The following is a 19285-nucleotide window of genomic DNA, read 5'->3' as shown; positions in this document are numbered from 1 at the left end:
GATAAGACCTCACAACCTCAACCCTGTCGAATAAGCCCAAATGAAGGCACCCGAATCATTATGTGAAAAACGATTGTTTCTTTAGATCATTTTAACCAAATCTGTTGGGAGCGCTCAAGTTTGATGAATCGTACACATATGGTGGGTTAAAATACGAAACTTATTCACTTTCGCTTCCGGGCCATTTTGCAGTGAAATTCCATAGGTGTTAACATAGGAACTTTTTTCCTCTTTGAAACAAGGTCGTCAACTCGATCTGAAAAGTTGTTCTCTCGTTTTTGTATCATAGCATATCCTCTAAAGATTGTCCTAAGATGAAAACATGGAAGAAAAAAAACCTTTACTCGTGTCGATAAGACCTCACAACCTCAACCCTGTCGAATAAGCCCAAATGAAGGCACCCGAATCATTATGTGAAAATCCATTGTTTCTTTAGATCTTTTTAACCAAATATGTCGGGAGCGCTCAAGTTTGATGAATCTTACACATATATTGGGTTAAAATACGAAACTTATTCACTTTCGCTTTCGTGCCATTTTGCAGTGAAATTTCGTATGTGTTAACATAGGAACTTTTTTCCTCTTTGACACAAGGTCGTTAACTCGATCTGAAAAGTTGTTTTCTCGTTTTTGTATCATAGCATATCCTCTAAAGATTGTCCTAAGATAAAAACATGGAATAAAAAAAACCTTTACTCGTGTCGATTAGACCTCACAACCCTAAACCCTAAACTCTAAACCCTCAACCCTAAACCCTCAACCCTCAACCCTAAACCCTCAACCCTCAACCGTAGACCCTAGACCCTACACCCTACCCCCTAGAACCCTAAAGCCTAAAACCCTAAAAACCCTAAGCCCTAAACCCTAAAAACCCTAAAACCCTAAAACCCTAAACCCTAAAAACCCTAAAACCCTTAAAACCCTTAAAACCCTAAACCCTAAAAACCCTAAACCCTAAAACCATAAAAACCATAAAACCCTAAAACCCCAAAACCCTAAACCCTAAAACCCTCAAACCCTAAACCCTAAAAACCCTAAACCCAAAACCCAAAACCCTAAAACCCTAAACCCTAAAAAGCCTAAAAACCCTAAACCCCAAACCCCAAACCCTAAACCCTAAAACCCTAAACCACTAAACCCCTAAAACCCTAAAACTCTGAGCCCTAAGCCGTAAACCTAAACTTTAAACCTTAAACCCTATCCCTGATGCTAAACTCTAAGCTCTAAACCCCAAACCCTAACCTTAAACCCTAAACCCCTAGAATCCTAGCCCTAAACCCCTCAAACCCTCAATCCTAAACTCGAATTGCCTATTTTCTTCATTTTTCTTTAACTGCGCTCTTACCTTAGCTTCTTCAATTCTTAACCATTTAATACCATTTTTTTCTTGATAATTTCTCTCAAAACCTAGTTTTAGTTAAAATGTTTGAATCTTGCAAAATAACCAAATATATACATAAAAGCATAAGACAAACGTCTCAAAACTAGCAATAACTAAAGCCTAAGGATAATTCACAATGTGCAGTGCCATTATTGGTGGAGGTTTTTTCTCTACCAAAATCCTTAAAGATGTAAAACCTTAGCCTTACATATAACTCCTTAACACCAACAAAAAGATAAAAAGAATTCTTTGAACGATCCATTAAAGCATGTGGTGAAAAAACTAAGTTAGGTTAAATAATAGACAACTTCATGGAGGAAGATGTTAATATTTGATGTTTATATATGGTTCATTTAAGCATATGGTGAAAAAAAAAAAAAAGAAGCTAAGGTTCTATGTTGTCGGGTTTCATATCTTGGAATGGTAATATTTGATGAGTCTAAACCCATTTTAATTTTTCTTTCTTTTGGCCTTTCTCTTGCCATTTTAAAATATGTACTAATTTATAAGATAATATGGTATGATTTTGTGTAAAAAAATGTGTCAATTTTCGCCTCCTCCCAACCATTACACGACATGGCATGACTTCTCTTCTTCAACTATCTTCTATTAATTAATTTGTTTCTTATCCAACAAAACACGAAATTTTATTAGGATACTAATGATATGGCAGTCGATAACTAAAGAGTAGGAAAGAAGGATGTGATTATAAATAGAGGGAGATGGAGAGAATAAAACTTAAGAAAATTGTGTTTCTTAATCAACAAATAATAAAATAATTAAAATAAAATTGGGCGACCAGTTATTTTGGGGAGTTAACCGGTAATTTATAGAAGGAGATATTTTGATGTGAGACACGTTGGCAGTATTGGAAGCAAGGAGTGGTAGGAAAATATGGACGGTTAGAGAAAAAGTTGGGGTGTTTGAATGGGTGGAAAAAATGAGTTGAAGGGGTATATAAAGGAAGGATTATGGAAGGGTTAGGCAGCAGGAAGAAGACAATAACCCATCTCCTTACGATTTAGGGATACAAGGGCAAGTCGGTCGAGAAGAAGCGGTGAAAGTAGAGATGGGTAGGGTGATGTTTAGCGCGCTGCTGCAGCTTCTATGCCTCTCCAGTGTAGCAGTGTGGACGGTCCGGGGTGAAGATCCTTATTTCTTCTTCGTTTGGAACGTCTCCTACGGCACCATCTCTCCCTTGGGCGTTCCCCAGCAAGCCATTCTCATCAATGGCCAATTCCCCGGACCTAATATCAACTCCACCTCCAACAATAACGTTATCGTTAACGTCTTCAACAACCTGGACGAGCCCTTCCTTCTTCATTGGAACGGTATTCAACACAGAAAGAACTCGTGGCAAGATGGACAACTTGGAACCAATTGCCCAATCCCCCCCGGGACCAACTACACTTACCGTTTCCAAGTTAAGGACCAAATTGGTAGTTTCTTCTACTACCCATCAATTGGCCTGCACAGGGCAGCAGGAGCATTCGGCGGCCTCCGTATTAACAGTCGCTTACTCATTCCTGTCCCTTACGCTGACCCTGAAGATGACTACACTGTCCTTATTGGTGACTGGTATACCAAGAGCCACACCACTCTTAGGAAGATCTTGGATAGCGGTGGCCGCTCCATTGCTAGGCCCAACGGGGTCCTCATCAATGGCAAGATTGCGAAGGGGGACGGAACCGATGAGCCACTGTTCACCATGAAGCCTGGAAAGACCTACAAGTATCGAATTTGCAACGTGGGACTCAAGGCATCTCTCAACCTTAGATTCCAAGGCCACACCATGAAATTAGTGGAGATGGAAGGTTCTCATACCGTTCAAAACGACTACCAATCACTGGACGTCCACGTGGGGCAATGCTTTTCGGTGCTAGTCACGGCCGACCAAGAGCCCAAGGACTATTACCTAGTTGCATCCACTAGATTCATGAAGAATGTTCTGGTTGGTAAGGGCATTATTCGATACACCAATGGCAAGGGTCCCGCCTCTCCTGAAATTCCAGAGGCTCCCACTGGTTGGATTTGGTCTCTCAATCAGTTTCGTTCCTTCCGCTGGAACCTTACTGCTAGTGCTGCAAGGCCTAATCCCCAAGGCTCCTACAGGTATGGTTCCATCAACATTACGCGTACCATCAAGCTATTCAATTCAGTTAGTAAGGTGGATGGTAAGTTGCGTTATGCCATTAACGGCGTCTCTCACATTGATCCTGAAACTCCATTGAAACATGCGGAGTACTTCGGAGTTGGTGATAAGGTCTTCAAATACAATATCATTTCGGATGAGGGACCACCTGAAGGCTCGACCTCAATCACTCTTGCTCCCAATGTTGTCAATGTAACCTTCCGAAACTTCGTAGAGATCATTTTTGAGAATCGTGAGAAGAGTATACAATCATGGCATTTGAATGGCTACTCTTTCTTTGCGGTTGCGTAAGTGGTCACTTCAAATGTTTAATACAAATTTCGTAATCTCGGCTTCAACATGCCTAATAAATCCCTTATTCAATATTGTACAGCATCGAGCCTGGGAGATGGTCTCCAGACAAACGATCCAACTACAATCTTCTAGATGCAGTGAGCAGACATACAATTCAAGTGTACCCTAATTCATGGGCAGCCATTTTCCTTACATTCGATAATGCTGGAATGTGGAATTTGAGGTCTGAGTTGACAGAAGACCGTTACTTAGGACAGCAACTTTACATCAGTGTTCTTTCACCAGCTCTCTCCCTTAGAGATGAGTACAACATCCCAGATAACGTTTTGCTTTGTGGTTTGGTGAAGGGCATGCCATTGCCCAAGCCATATTCTATTTGAGACTGTTCATCAAACCAGCACGACCTGCACGCCACCGATTAGTTTGGAGAAGCCTTTTGTTTTAGGTTTTTTTTTTTTTTTTTTTTTTTTTTGAAATAAAACACATTCATTTTGCATCAATTAGGGCTTCCATGTTTGGAATCATGCTTGATTCAATTGTAAACATCTTGAAATCCCAAAATTTTGTTGGGATCTTCTTCATTCTTCCACTGTTAATTGATGAGCTAAATTAAATTCATGTTAAACACATTTTCCTAACAATTTATTAATCTACTGGAGCCTAAGATCTCGAGAGGTGTGGCTCAAGGGGTTTGATAAGAATACTAAATGCTTCAACTCAAAACCTTCTCAACCTTACTGGACTTCTCAATGTATAAACAAGAAATCCAGATGCCATCAAATAGAGAACTCATGCAAAAAAAGAAAAAAAAAAAACTAATTTTATTTTTCTCAGTGTTTTATCAATTTCATGTTGTATGTGTTTTATAATTTATTGAATATATGAGAAAAAAATGTTTTATCACTATTGTTTGAGAGGGAACTTATAAGAATTAAACACTTTTTGGGGTCAGAATTGATCTATTTAAGTTTTGGTACAATTTGAAGAACGGACTAAAATTGATACAATTTAATATGCAAATTTGGTTATTACTATTTACCATTAAGGTGGGTTTTTTAACCTTTCATAAATTACTAACCAAAAAAATTATATATTTATTAAAAAATATATTTTTAAAATTTTAAATAAAAATAAGAGATAATATAAATATTTTAATATTTTTTCTTCATTTCTCTCTTCTTCTCCCTCTTCCTTTTTTCTTTCTCCCTAGTTTCTATATCTGAGGCGAAGGGGGAGACCTCCTCCCCCATTCCAGATCTGAACGGGGAGAGAAGCTCCTCTTTTATATATATAATATATATACAAGTTAAACGTGATCTTTCTAATGGTAAAAATAAAACAAAGAGGAGAAGAAAAAGAAAAAAGAAAAGTGGTGTATAGTAATGGAGGAAGGAGGGAAAAGATATTAAAATAGTTTTTAAAAAATTAAAATTTTATAGGCTAAAATGTTGAATTTGAATGTTATTAGACTAAAGGTTTAATTTTTCCAAAATACTATTACTCAATTAAAATTAGTTTGGATCTTATATTAATTAAACTTATGAATTAAAATTTTGGTATGGCATGAAAATGTTATCAATTTTTCAACAAAAATAAACAATATTGTATTTATTTTATATCTTTATATAACTACCCACCTCAAACCATGATTTGGGCATATTACTTTGAACATGAACATTAACTTAGATTACATGGTTATTAATGGCATTAGAACTTGTGTTCTACAAACTAATCATCTAACCAATATATTGGGCTTAAAGAAAAAAAAAAAAACTCCCCGAGTCCACTTGTTTCGGAGAGTGAACCACTGATTTATGGAAGGAAACAATTTGTGCGGAGAGGGATTGTTGGGAAGGAGAGGTGGGGAAATATGGATGGCAAGAAAAAGGGGGAAGTTTGAGGAAAACGTGGACGAGAGATCGAGTTTTGAAAGTATATAAACGAAGGAGCGGAAGGGTTAGACATCAAGGAAGGGAACAACAACCCATCCTGGGATACATAGCAAGCCTGCTCGACAATAAGAGCGGTGATTGGACAATAATATAAGGAAGGGGGGAGGTCGAGATGGCTGGGTTGATGTTTAACGTGCTGCTGCAGCTGCTATGCCTGTCGGGTGCAGCAATGTGGACGGTCCGTGGTGAAGACCCTTATTTCTTCTTCACATGGAACATCACCTATGGCACCATCTCTCCCTTGGGGGTCCCCCAAAAAGGCATTCTCATCAATGGCCAATTCCCCGGGCCTAATATCAACTCCACATCCAACAATAACATTGTCGTTAACGTCTTCAACAACCTGGACGAGCCCTTCCTTCTTCATTGGAGCGGTATTCAACACAGGAAGAACTCGTGGCAAGATGGAGTGCTTGGAACCAATTGCCCAGTCCCACCTGGAACCAACTTCACCTACCATTTCCAAGTTAAGGATCAAATTGGGAGCTTCTTCTACTACCCATCAACTGCCATCCACAGGGCTGCAGGAGCCTTCGGTGGGCTTCGTGTTAATAGTCGCTTACTCATTCCTGTCCCTTATGCTGACCCTGAAGATGACTACACCGTCCTTGTTGGTGACTGGTACACCAAGACCCACACCGCTCTTAAGCAGACCTTGGATAGTGGCCTCTCCATCGCTAGACCCGCCGGTGTCCTCATCAACGGCAAGAGTGCCAAGGGCGACGGAACCGACGAGCCACTCTTCACCATGAAGCCTGGAAAGACTTACAAATATCGAGTTTGCAACGTGGGACTGAAAACATCTCTCAACTTCAGACTCCAAGGCCACACCATGAAGTTGGTAGAGATGGAGGGGTCTCATACCGTTCAAAACGATTACCAGTCCCTTGACATCCATGTGGGACAATGCTTTTCGGTGCTAGTCACAGCCAACCAGGAGGCCAAGGATTATTACATGGTTGCATCCACTAGGTTCACTAAGAACGTTCTTGTTGGTAAAGGCATTGTTCGATACACCAATGGCAAGGCTCCCGCCTCTCCTGACATCCCTGAAGCACCCGTAGGTTGGGCTTGGTCTCTCAATCAATTTCGTACTTTTCGTTGGAACCTCACTGCTAGTGCTGCAAGACCTAATCCCCAAGGCTCCTACCACTATGGTTCCATCAACATTACGCGCACCATCAAGCTCGTCAATTCAGCTACTCAGGTGGATGGCAAGTTGCGATATGCCATCAATGGTGTGTCTCATGTTGATCCTGAAACTCCATTGAAGCTTGCAGAGTACTTTGGTATCGCTGACAAGGTGTTCAAGTATGATACCATTTCTGATGAGGGACTACCAAAAGACGCAACCACCGTGACTACTGTTGCTCCTAATGTTGTTAATGCAACTTTCCGCAACTTTATAGAGATTATTTTTGAAAACCACGAGAAGAGCATACAATCATGGAATTTGGATGGTCACTCCTTCTTCGCTGTTGCGTAAGTATCTATAATATAACAAATTTTCAATTTAGACATCACTAATTCTTATGCAATATTTGCAGCATTGAGCCTGGGAGATGGTCTCCACAAAAAAGATCCAACTACAATCTTCTGGACGCAGTGAGCAGGCATACAATTCAAGTCTTTCCTAAATCGTGGGCAGCCATTCTTCTTACACTAGACAATGCTGGGATGTGGAACTTGAGGTCGGAGTTGACAGAAAATCGTTATTTGGGGCAACAGCTCTACCTTAGCGTTCTTTCACCAGCTCGATCCCTGAGAGATGAGTACAACATTCCAGACAACACTCTACTTTGTGGTTCAGTGGAGGGCATGCCATTACCCAAGCCATATACCATATGACTCTATCCATCCACAACCTTCCTCACTCCAAATGTGAAAAGTATTATACACACATAAGTAATTTGGAGAGCTTGATTTTTCATGTATGATTGTTTGGGAGTATAAAATAAAAGAACAATCTTATAATTAATTACTTTGTCCTTTTTCTCGATTTTGAGCTAAAATACTTCTCTTCTAACGTTTCTAAGGGAACTCTCCTTAATTCTAAACAATTACAATTCTGCATTCAATTTGAATTAACAATAGAGTTTTAGTCGATAAGGAAGCCTCTTTCTCAAGTCAATTACATGCAAAAACGAAGCCTCTTTCTCAAGTCAATTACATGCAAAAACGAAGCCTCTTTCTCAAGTCGGATGGGGAAAATGATGGGCTATATACTAATCTTAAACGAGTATTCATTGGGGAAAATGATGCAAACCCAGTACTCCGTCTTTGACATCACTACTCTCCTTAAGTTGACCTCAAAGCCACTAGAACTTTAATTTTGAATCATTTCTCTGATGCCCCATGAACTTTTTCTTTTAAAAAACCATCCACATCATCAAACCAAACATATAAACTAAGTTGATAGGTCACAGTAAAGAGGCAAAAACAATACAAAGAAAACCATGAAGAGAAAATAAAACGACATCAATTATTACAAAATTCTGTAAATTAAGAATATGCAGTAGAAGTATAATATTGAATAAAAGCATTCATAAACCAAGTAACTAAGATTGTTCAATGGGTTATGAGCTGCAATTCATCCTTGTATATAGATGAAATTTAATAAAAACAGTGATGGATCAACAAAACACTAGAGAAAGTAGGACATTCAAAAAAAATATTGAAAAACTTCAGACTCAAGGCTGCACTTACTTCTTTTCAAAAGATTCAACAACTAAGCATTCTACATAATATTTAGTACTGGCGACAGGATGTGAGATCATGCGTAAAGATCAAAGCCTTATCACCAGCCAAGTTTGTTCCATCATTCTATAAATCGCAGACAAAAGAATTAATAAAGTCATTCCAGTCTCTCATTTACCATGTCCTCCCACTGATATTTATTTTTAACCAGAAATTTAAAAAAAAAAAAAAAAAAAAAAAATCATTTAATAAAGGAAAAATGACTGATGCTCTAAAGATACAAACTCCACTAGAGAGAAAAGGCAAAGATTTTAAAAGAAACAGCTGAGGCAAACCAGTACATTGACCCACTTCCTATCATCCAGTGAAATATACAAACACAATAATATTTGGCTAGGAAGAGTAAAAATAATTCTATAAGCCTAAGGAAGCTAACAGGTTTGATTGTCTGAGATAAGGAAACTCACATCAGCTACTTGGAAATGTCTGGACAGCTTTGATCGAGATACATCTGGCCCAGAAGTAGAACTATTATCACCATTACCGAAATGGGAGATCTGCAGACAAAACAGCAAGAATTGATGCTATAATTGGTCGATTACTGCTGATAAAAAAAAATAAAAGATGCAAAAAGAGGAAGTCAATTTACATCCTCTTGGTTATCTTTCGGAGGCTATCACCTTAGCTACCAAGATCGAAAGACAAAATTAGCAAAAAACAGTCAAGACTTGCCAAAGAAGGAATACTTGGAAGCAACAGCAAGGTCAAAGGAGAAATACAATCGATGCCGCAAACAATCTTGCACAAGGAACTTCCTTGTGCAACAAACCAAAAAGGACAAAATCCCAATCAATAACACCATCCAATATAGATTTGGAAGGTGGTAGTTCAAAGAAAACAAAATCTAATTCTTATAACCGACCTACTCTTGACAAGTGTTTCAGGTGTAAACAACAGGAACAAGTTTTTAACGAATGTGCCCAATGAAGGACTGCCAATTTAAGAATTGGAGGATGAAGGCAATGAGGAACACTTGAACAACTCAGATAATGTTAGCTAGCGTGTCCATGTCCAACACTTGTTGAACACGTATCCGTATCCGACATTTGTTACTACAATAAATGTGTTAAGACACCGTGGAAAAGACACCGTGGAAAACCAAATACTTGTAAAATATAAAATGAAGCAATGATAGCTAGCAGATTTAGAACTAGTAAATGGATGACAACAGATCAGAACGGGTGCAAGCAGGAGTGCGTAAAAAGTTGATACATTACCCCAGACAAACATTTACTATCATGACCATCTTCGAATACGGACGAGCAAGAAGTTGGATCATAGATAGAGCCCCCTATCATATCATCAGAACCTGAGGGTTGTCTAACTACAACAGGAGTAGCGGGGCTAAGAAAACTATTTCTCAAATCATAATCTGCCTCTCGGGGAACTGGAGTTTCCATATATGAAATCCCCGATCTGTAAATTTGAATCCACAGTAGTGAAGACGATAGTCTAACAGCAAAACCAATATTTTGCATAGCCAGAGTAAGCTTCACTGAAAAGGTAAAAAGGGGTCCATATTGCTTGGATGAAACGTTCCTGCATATAGGCAACCTTTCATTCAAATTACAGGGTAAAACAGCGGTCAACACCATGCATCAATTTAGAAGCTCACTATGCACATGCGCACTTAATATGAACATTGGAAAAGAAAAGGCAGGCAAGAAGATTGGTGTCAGGACAACGGAGAATGCATTGCTCAAATAGAGTCTTATATATTTATAGATAGATCTAGATATATATATCTTAATTTAGATTGGGTGATGGCTTGCAGTAGAAAATGATAAAGCGTACAAGTGATGTTGTTGCAACTATACAAGATCAAAGCTTCATTCAAAATCTCTTTTCATTAATCATAGCTGATTCAAAATCCTATTTTTTCAGAAATTAGAGAAACAACCAAGAGTGTAAAGTTTCTGCGTAAATTGAATTAGCTTCATCTATCTGATGATAAACTACAGTGCAGCCACGGACCAGTGTCAAAGATGAAACAATGAGGAAGGTTTATCATGATTTTATCCAAGTAGTTAAAAGAAAGGAAAGGAAAAGCATTGGTAAAGAGTTGGAGGGCGGATAGGGTACCTATTGGGTATCGTATGAAGCATATGAATATGAAAAATAGAATTATAATGTAACACAAACTTGTTTTGAATGAGTCCCTTCTAATTTTACTCTTTGAACAAGCGCCAAGCAGTCAAGACTCCCATTCCCAGAAACAAACTAAACATTCTAAAACAAGGGAGAGGGAGAGAAGAGCATATGTACGGCTACCAAAGCGAACAATGCGATCACCAAATTTATAAGCAATGCCCCTAGGGATCCAATCAATGCGCACCCGATCTTTCTCATATGTATTTACAAAAAAATAGATTAAGATTAAGAACTGAAAATAGAGATAACAAAGAATGATAGTTCCGATGGGGGAAAGAATGCACCTGGATATAAATGAGAATGAGTGCGAAAGACTGAAGCCTAACATAATCACGAAGCCATGGCCGAAGTGGATCTCTCAATGAATTGCAAAGCATCATATGGATTTCTTTGAAATGGGAAGCTTAAATTATTACCGAAAAATAACAATAAATGTTACTCATAAAGATAAAACACGAGGGTAATGTGAGAATGTGGCAAATAAAGATTGGATGGTCGGAAAATTTCAGGGAGAGAAATTGAGAAAATAAATATAAAAAAAAAAAAAATAGTAAAATAAATGCAATAAAGGGGGAGAGAGGGAAAGGGAGAGTTTGAAGAAGCGGATAGGAAGGGTCGGGGTGCCAGAGAAAGAGAGGGAGAGAGAATCCTTTCTATTTACTTTTTTGTTTCGTTGAATTCTGTCTCTCTCGTCTCTCGTCTCTCTCTCTCCAGTTCGCGACGGCCTCCCTCCCCTTCCCCTTTTCCACTTCCACCCAATTCTATTCATTCCATTTCAATTCGCCGGTTGCGATCGGAGCAAACGCACAGATTCCTTGAGTTCCTCAACCTACGCTTCGGCTTTCAAGTAACTCCTTTTTCTTCTTCATCTTCTTCCTCGTTTTCCTCCGATCCTTCATGATATTGCTTGCCATACTAATTAACAGTTTTCCTCCCATCCTTCATGATATTGTTTTCAAGTTTTTGTGTATTCCACATCACATCTGATCTGACGATTTTTTGTTTTCTTCTTTTCCCGCGATGAGCTAGCTACATTCGATTTGGGATCATCCTGTTCTCTTTCGAAAATTGAATAGCTGAAGGTTGTGGTTTCTATCGGAAGTTATCATCCTGCAATACAATACCATACAATACAATACAATACCATACGATACGATACGATATAAGAGGAAACGGTGAAAGTAAGTAACAACACAACACACCGAGGATGGACGAGTCAATTGCAACAAGATATTGGTGTCACATGTGTTCTCAAATGGTGAATCCCATCGTTGACGTGGAAATTAAATGCCCTTTCTGCCGTAGTGGCTTTGTTGAAGAGATGGGTAACGGTATGTCCAGCGACAATAATGGTAATAATAATAATAATAATAGTAATAATGCGCTTGAATCCGATTTTGGATCGGAGCGAGCTTTGTCCCTCTGGGCCCCGATACTGCTGGGTATGATGGGAAATCCCCGTGGGCGTCGTAGATTCAGGCATCTAGAGTTTGACGAAGATGATGATGATAATAATGATCAGGAGCATGGGGATGGGGAGGGGAACCGTGTGAGTAGTGAGCCGACTGAGCTTGATTCGGTCATTAGGAGGAGGAGGAGAAGTTCGGCTACCATTCTACAGTTGCTCCAAGGTATCAGAGCTGGAATGGCAACTGGTGAATCAGAGAATAGTTACGAGGGAGAGAGGAGCAGAGAAAGAGAAAGAGAACGAGAACGAGAAAGAGAGCGGGTTATCCTTATAAATCCTTTCAACCAGACCATTGTAGTTCAAGGAGGTGAGAGTCAAAATCATAACGCTATAGGGTCGCTGGGTGATTATTTCGTAGGACCTGGTTTGGATTTGTTATTGCAACATCTAGCCGAGAATGATCCCAACAGATATGGCACTCCACCAGCCCAGAAGGAGGCAGTTGATGCGCTGCCCACGGTGAGAGTTGAATGCGGGGATAATCGTCTGCAATGTTCGGTGTGTTTGGATGAGTTTGAGATGGATGAAGAAGCCAAGGAGATGCCTTGTAGGCATAAGTTTCATTCAGGGTGTATTCTGCCGTGGCTGGAGCTGCATAGTTCCTGCCCAGTTTGTAGGCATCAATTGCCTGCGGATGAGTCCAAGCGTGATGCGGATGGTGGGTCGGCTAGGTTTATGGGTAGTGGCAGTGGCAGTGGCAGTGGCAGTGGGGAGATTGATGGGAGAAACGCATCTGGGACTGGGAGAAGGTTTTCGTTTCCATGGCCATTCAATGGCTTGTTTTCTTCGCAAGGAAACTCCTCGGGAGGAAGTGGAAGTGAGTCTCAAAGGGATCACACATCCATTTGAATATCTGTGTTTGATATGCTCTGCTTCGCTTCTGCCCTGCTTGCTTATGTATGTGTATGTATGTATGTATGTATGTATGTATGTTATACTTATACTGTACTATGCAGATGTTTTGCCTCCTACTACCCTTAGAACAATCTTTCTTCTTCTTCTTCTTCTTCTTCTTCTTCTTCTTCTTCTTCTTCTTCTTCTTCCTCTTCTTCTTCTTCCTCTTCCAATTTTACCAACATTTTGTATATGTTATGCCTTTTCACTTCGCCCCTGCTTTCATTGCTATTCTTTCACATCCAATAACAACTACGTATGTATGTATGCAAAAGCTGGAGGCATCCCTTCTAATTCTACAGAGAAGATGCCAAGGCAAGAGGCACCGGTTTATTGATGAACAGAAGAACATAATTATTTCAAAATAAAGATAGTGTTTGGTTTCCAATAACACGACATTTGTCCGTGTCACGGAAAGAAATAGAGATGTTAGTTATAAAGAGGTGATCTCTACAAACCCGAAAACAATGAAGAAAATGAAGAGCAATTATTGGATGATTTAATCTGTGCTCGTGGTGAATAGCAAGCAAAAGAATGAACTTCACTACTACTACTACTACTTCACTGTCAATATCTTGATAACAGAAGCTGTTCCAACGCGATGAAGAGCCACGATAGAATCTCCATTTTTGCAGAGGCCCTTTGACTTTGCATGCTGAATAGCAAACTCTATTGCTTCTTCCGTTGTCTCTGCATGAGACGACCTTGCTGATGCTGTGCTAAGAACCGGTACCAAGCCACGAAAAATTAAGCTATGCCTTGCTGGAGCTTCATCACTGCACGACCAATCAAACGAATCTGTCTTGATCTCGGGGACAACTACGGACAAGATGGGCGTTCCTGGCCTATACTTGGCCACCAATTTTGCGGTGCTTCCTCCTCTAGTTAGGACAAGTATAAGAGCTGCCTTCGCTGAGTTTGCAGTCCTAACAGCTGAAGATGCCAGGCTTTCTAATGGACTCATGGGAACTGGCGAGTGTTCCATAATTCTTTTAAACACATCTCCATAATCAAGGGTGCTTTCAGCTTCAACACATATTTTTGCCATTGTTCTAACAGCAAGTTCTGGATATGCTCCAGCAGCCGTTTCGCCACTTAACATTACGCAATCTGTCCCATCAAGAACAGCATTCGCAACATCAGTGGCTTCGGCTCTGGTTGGCCTTGGTGATTTAATCATCGATTCCAGCATCTGTGTGGCTGTGACAACAGGTTTTCCTTGGATGTTGCACTTGTATATCATCACTTTCTGCGCCAGAAATATCTTCTCAATTGGAATTTCCATCCCCAAGTCACCACGTGCCACCATGAATGCATCTGAATTGGCTAGTATGTCGTCAAAATTTGCCACACCTTCTTGATTCTCAACCTGTGAGTCAAATTCCAGATAAGATACATAACAGGGCTGAAATTACTTTGACTACAAAACATTTGTGCTGCATGATTTTCTTTTTTAGTGCATTTTAGCATTTCACCGTAACTGAATGTACCTTTGACATGAGAAGAATAGTTTTGGCATGCTTTCCTAGCAACTTCCGGACCTGTACAAGATCAGAACCTTTCCGAACAAAAGATAGAGCAATCATATCAATTTTATTAGGAACTCCCCATTCAAGTATATCTTCCTTATCTTTATCTGTTAGGGTAGGGAGATCCACTATAACTCCAGGCAGGTTAACATTTTTTCTTTCACCAAGAACTGCAGAGTTCTCACAGCGACATCGTACCAAACCCAATTTTTTGTCACAAGACAGAACTGTAAATGAGATTGTACCATCTGAACAAAGTATTACGCTTCCTGGCTTTACATCCTCAGCTAACTTTTTGTAGCTCATACATATCATATTTTCATCACCCTTCAAGCTGTAGTCGGTGGATATAATTATCTCCTGCTCCTGTTTTAGTTGGATGGGTTTGCCATCTTTCAAAAATCCAGTTCGAATTTCCGGGCCCTGTTTTCAATTAAAAGTCAAAACATAAATTAAACTTCATCAGTGAAGAACAATTGCTTTCATGCATTCCTTAAAACTGAGATGTAGCTGTTTTAGTCTTAAGAAAATAAGTTTCCCAAGTGCAGATCGTCGATAAAAGATATGAAACAGAAATCAGGAGAGCAATCGTTCCTCGGTCTGAGGAAAGCTCAGAGAACTAAACAGGAGTAGCAGGATTCAAACCTTCACACAAATCAGGAGAGATATTGTTTAGTTTTCTATTCCTGTTTGAATCCTGTTGATATTGTCCAGTTTAGACATAAACCATCGTAATTTTAATTTGATTTTTGGAAAGTAGGATGAGAGAAACCTTAGTGTCAAGCATGACGGCGCAGAGAATACCAGTTTCCTCCATAGCGGCCCTGAGATTGTCGAGGGTCTCCTGGTGATAGGCGTGGGATCCGTGAGAGAAGTTGAAACGAGCAACATTCATTCCAGCTTTCAAGAGCTTTTCGATGATGGGCACAGACCTGGATGCCGGCCCCAGGGTGCAAACTATCTTAGTTTTGGGTTTCTTCTCAATCACTAATCCCTCCATTTCTTATGGTTGATTCTGAATGTGAAAGATGAACAGAGATGGGAAGTAAACGAAGAAGGGATTAAATCTATCCCGGAGGAGGAAGAAGAAGATCCAGAAGAGTGCAGAAAGGAAATGGGCGGACTTTTTATCGGATAGAAGATATGGGAAAGGCCTTGATTGAATGTTGAGGGTGAGGAACAAGGACAAAGGCTGATTTATTAACGGTGCCGATAACCTTTCAATTTAAAAAATAAAAATAGATGAAGAAAATCGATTTGAAGCCCCAACTTGTGGTATCAATTTGGAATTTAAATTAAACTTCCAACTTAAATAATTAAAATTAACTTTAAGCATTAATCATAAACACGAACAAGGCAATAAAAAGGAGGAATTTATTTTGGAGTTGGAAAAGGCAATAAAAAAACACGGGAAAAGCGAGATCGTAAGATTTTCTTAGTTTCTCCATGCCGCAGTTTTTAAATTCATGAAGAACCTATATAAGTAGCATAGTTGAGTAGTGAAAGAAATATTTGGGTTGTTTATTTGGCGTAGGATCAAGATGAGGGACACTGGCGGATGCAATTTGGCAATGAGTATGTGTTGGGATATTGGCCGTCTTTCTTATTCTTGTACCTACCTGGCTGACACTGCCTCCATGATTGAGTGGGGAGGGGAGGTTGTGAATTCAGAGGCTGGTGGACTGCACACCTTAACCCAGATGGGCAGTGGTCATTTTCCTGAAGAGGGATTTGGGAAGACTAAGTTATTTTAGGAACATTCGAGTTGTTGACAGCTCTAACAATCTCAAAGCTCCCAAAGGGATCGGTACTTTTACACAGAAATCCAACTGCTATGGCGTCCAAACCGGATACAGTGGGGATTGGGGCCATTACTTTTACTATGGAGGCCCTAGCAGAAACCAAAACTGCCCATGAGGGCTACCACTTTCCTCTCCTTGGTAAAAATATGAGCTTTCTATAGTGTGAAGTTTTGGGTCTTCCTTTAATAATCTTGTTTAGTCCTCAATGGATGAAGTGATGCTTTTGATGCAACAAAGCCTTTTTGTTTTTCTTTTCTTTTTTTGGTTCATAAAGAAAGGAGTGCACAAAGGTTGATATTTGTTGTTTAAAGTTATGAAATTCGGTGACCTGTGAACAGCAATAAAAGAAATGGTTTGAGTACCGTTTAGACCTATGTTGTTCATCCAACACTAAAAATGATGCTCAATTTTCATCTTCAGCGTTCTCAAAACTCAAAAAAATGAAGAGTGCATATGGCTCTTTCTAATAGTTAGAATCAACATTGTAACAAAGAAATTTGGAATAAATATTGAGAAAGAAACACGTAAATAATAAGGTATTAAATTGAAATGTGTAACTCAAACTACTCTATACTAAAAGTTGAGTTTAAGACGAATATCTCTCCTTCCCAATTGTTCTTGAAAGAGAGTAGAGGAGAAGATCGACAATGTTGGGTAAAATTCTTTTGTGATCAAGGTACTTATAGGATTGTTTAGATCTAAGTTTTTAATAATAAAAAAATAAGTAATCAAAACTATAAACTTTTAAGGATGTATTTAAAAATTTAATAGGTTAAAAAAATTCATTTAAAATATATTAAATATTGAAGAATTGCACATTATACTTCCAATTGTCCCATGAACTGACCTGGCATGGTATTATATGCATGATAGTTACAAGTCCTCTAATGAATTTGGTTCACGAGGAATTTAATGTTAAAAGTAAAAAACCAAGGCAAATACATTTCCTTTGGTAAAAAAAAAAAAGAAAAAAAAAAGAGAGAGAGAGAGAGAGAAGTCGATTTTAAAAGGTGATATAACAGCCAAATTCCAAACCAGCTTCGAGAAAACATGCTAAGAATGAGGGGTTGATATTGTAAATAAAACAGAAACCACAGGCGAGGAGGGAAAAAGAAAAAAGGACAAAAACAGAGACAGCAAAACACGGGGTCCCGCACCCACAGATAGATAGCTAGCTGTAACAGTTAGCGTATGGTAAGGTAAAGCAACCAATCAAAACCACCCTGTTCCTGTCTCTATCTCTGTCTCTGTCTCTCGAGTTGAAGCTTGCATCATAAATAGGCTCTTCTTCCCTCCCAATTCCCATGCCCCATTGCCCTTCATCTTCAATTCAATTCAATAGCAAGAAACTCTGCAACTCTCCTCACACATATCATTCATTCATTCAGCAATGGAGGCAATCAAGTTGAAGCTCTTCCTCGTAATGCTGCTGGTGGCCTTCGCTGCCACCACTGCCCAACCTGCTGCACCGTCTGAGGCTCCTGCTCCTGCTCCTGCCTCTGATGCTCCTCTCTTTTACCCCACCTTCTTTGCTTCTCTTTCTGCTCTTGTTTTTGCCTTCTTCCTTTAAACTTTAAACTTCAATCCGCATTGCTTCTGTCGCTCTCATCATCATTATGCCTTTTCCTTGCTTCTGATTGTATATCTTCTGCCATTTCATAATTTCTTCTAATGAAGCTATATTCTTTCTTATAAATGCTGATGTGATTGTCTGTGGCTGATGATAACAAAGACCCCATAACATGTCAGGAAACATTTAGTTCTAAGACCCTAAATCAAACATGAACGATTCACACTGGCAGATTGGCCGCTTCCTCCAGACGTTAATTTCATATCATTCAAATATCTCGATAAAAATAGAATTGGTGGGGTAATAGTTTAAAGAACTCCGTGGTTTTCCCCAGCGAGAATTTGGTACATTCTAATTACAGTAGCAATCCTATACCCGCCTCCTACTCTCTATCAGTCTTGCACCTTACAACCATGTTGGCACAGAACAATATAATTAAGACGCTTTTAAACTCAAGGCGACAAATCTGTATTCAAAGAAAGTAAGAATACCACATGGCCAAAGAACCACAAGGAAAAAAACCTTTGTTTTTTAAGCCTGATATCAACTTGGAAAGGGATATTCATCATCTTGGTCAGTCCTTCAAAACCCAAAGAATTTTTCCACCTTTTGAATCTGGTTTAGGAAAATCCAAGTCATCTACCATCTACCACAAGTATCTGTTTGATAAATTCATATGGTTTAATTAAACCTTTCCTATTTTGTTGTTAAAGTGATCCCTATTTCTAACCCAAATTAAGTGAGTGGAATTAATTCAGTTGCCATTTGCCATTTTCTTTTCTATTTTTAGGATATGTTGTTCTTTTAAGTATGCTAATTGAATAATAAACTGCAATCTGGTCTTGGGCGCAAATATTCTCTCCCCTATGTTTCTTTTATTTTCTTGTTCCAAGAGTTTTCCTTCGACCCTTTTTTACTCCGTCGATGATTTCCTCTCGATTGTCTCAAAGTTCAGTTAATTATCTTAAATATGGTATCCTAAGCACAGACAGACCAATGATATGGGGGGGCAATTCTCACGCAGTATACTGGAAATCCAGTGTAAAACTTTAACGGCCCTCCTCCCTTGAGAGTTTTCATGGCACAATCTAAGGAACCAAAGTACGGAAATTTTCCAGAAGAATTCTTATGTTGAATAGCTTATTGCCTCTCAAGCAATATAAGCTAAGCTGGTAATACTGAAGATGTGAACAGTACGTTCAACTCCTTAGGGTAGAGTAGAAGCAGCAAAGAAAGTCTGTGGATTACCACAATACGACATGCTACCTAATCATAAATCTAATATCTAAAAACTGAAACAGCATAGGAATAAGAACAAAAAAAAAAAAAAAAAAAA

At 39.1% G+C, this 19285-nt stretch overlaps 6 protein-coding genes across 10 annotated transcripts; 4 read left to right on the top strand and 2 right to left on the bottom strand.

Moving 5' to 3' along the window:
• The first annotated feature begins 2381 nt into the window (after window positions 1–2381).
• LOC111448771 (L-ascorbate oxidase homolog) lies at window positions 2382–4401 on the top strand. Its single transcript, XM_023088507.1, has 2 exons — window positions 2382–3819; window positions 3906–4401. Exons 1-2 carry the CDS (start codon window positions 2450–2452, stop codon window positions 4204–4206), a joined length of 1671 nt encoding a protein of 556 aa, XP_022944275.1. The 5' UTR covers window positions 2382–2449; the 3' UTR covers window positions 4207–4401.
• A 1411-nt stretch (window positions 4402–5812) lies between these two features.
• LOC111448776 (L-ascorbate oxidase homolog) lies at window positions 5813–7753 on the top strand. The gene is made up of 2 exons (XM_023088517.1): window positions 5813–7260; window positions 7326–7753. Exons 1-2 carry the CDS (start codon window positions 5891–5893, stop codon window positions 7624–7626), a joined length of 1671 nt encoding a protein of 556 aa, XP_022944285.1. The 5' UTR covers window positions 5813–5890; the 3' UTR covers window positions 7627–7753.
• A 606-nt stretch (window positions 7754–8359) lies between these two features.
• On the bottom strand, window positions 8360–11285 carry LOC111448786. Of its 5 annotated transcripts, none has more exons than XM_023088533.1 (4): window positions 10801–11285; window positions 9753–10074; window positions 8943–9032; window positions 8360–8601 (listed from the first exon to the last, which is right to left on the bottom strand). In XM_023088533.1, the coding sequence occupies exons 2-4, from the start codon at window positions 10011–10013 to the stop codon at window positions 8527–8529; spliced, it is 426 nt and encodes a 141-aa protein (XP_022944301.1). In that variant the 5' UTR covers window positions 10014–10074; window positions 10801–11285; the 3' UTR covers window positions 8360–8526. The 5 variants fall into 5 exon arrangements, 4 of the variants coding, with proteins under 4 accessions (XP_022944301.1, XP_022944302.1, XP_022944300.1 ...); XM_023088534.1 differs by having other exon boundaries at window positions 10807–11285; XM_023088532.1 differs by having other exon boundaries at window positions 10971–11285.
• On the top strand, window positions 11286–13158 carry LOC111448781 (E3 ubiquitin-protein ligase SIRP1-like). Its single transcript, XM_023088521.1, has 2 exons — window positions 11286–11533; window positions 11716–13158. The coding sequence occupies exon 2, from the start codon at window positions 11894–11896 to the stop codon at window positions 13001–13003; it is 1110 nt and encodes a 369-aa protein (XP_022944289.1). The 5' UTR covers window positions 11286–11533; window positions 11716–11893; the 3' UTR covers window positions 13004–13158.
• A 184-nt stretch (window positions 13159–13342) lies between these two features.
• LOC111448777 (pyruvate kinase, cytosolic isozyme-like) lies at window positions 13343–15775 on the bottom strand. The gene is made up of 3 exons (XM_023088518.1): window positions 15350–15775; window positions 14539–15000; window positions 13343–14417 (listed from the first exon to the last, which is right to left on the bottom strand). The coding sequence occupies exons 1-3, from the start codon at window positions 15575–15577 to the stop codon at window positions 13605–13607; spliced, it is 1503 nt and encodes a 500-aa protein (XP_022944286.1). The 5' UTR covers window positions 15578–15775; the 3' UTR covers window positions 13343–13604.
• A 1970-nt stretch (window positions 15776–17745) lies between these two features.
• Window positions 17746–18075, top strand: LOC111448787 (arabinogalactan peptide 13-like). Its single transcript, XM_023088536.1, has one exon. The coding sequence runs from the start codon at window positions 17770–17772 to the stop codon at window positions 17947–17949; it is 180 nt and encodes a 59-aa protein (XP_022944304.1). The 5' UTR covers window positions 17746–17769; the 3' UTR covers window positions 17950–18075.
• Window positions 18076–19285: the final 1210 nt, after the last annotated feature.

This window comes from Cucurbita moschata, unplaced genomic scaffold, assembly GCF_002738365.1.
Source record: "Cucurbita moschata cultivar Rifu unplaced genomic scaffold, Cmos_1.0 Cmo_Scf00010, whole genome shotgun sequence".
NCBI lineage: Eukaryota > Viridiplantae > Streptophyta > Magnoliopsida > Cucurbitales > Cucurbitaceae > Cucurbita > Cucurbita moschata.
This window is presented reverse-complemented; position numbering and strand designations above follow the sequence as displayed.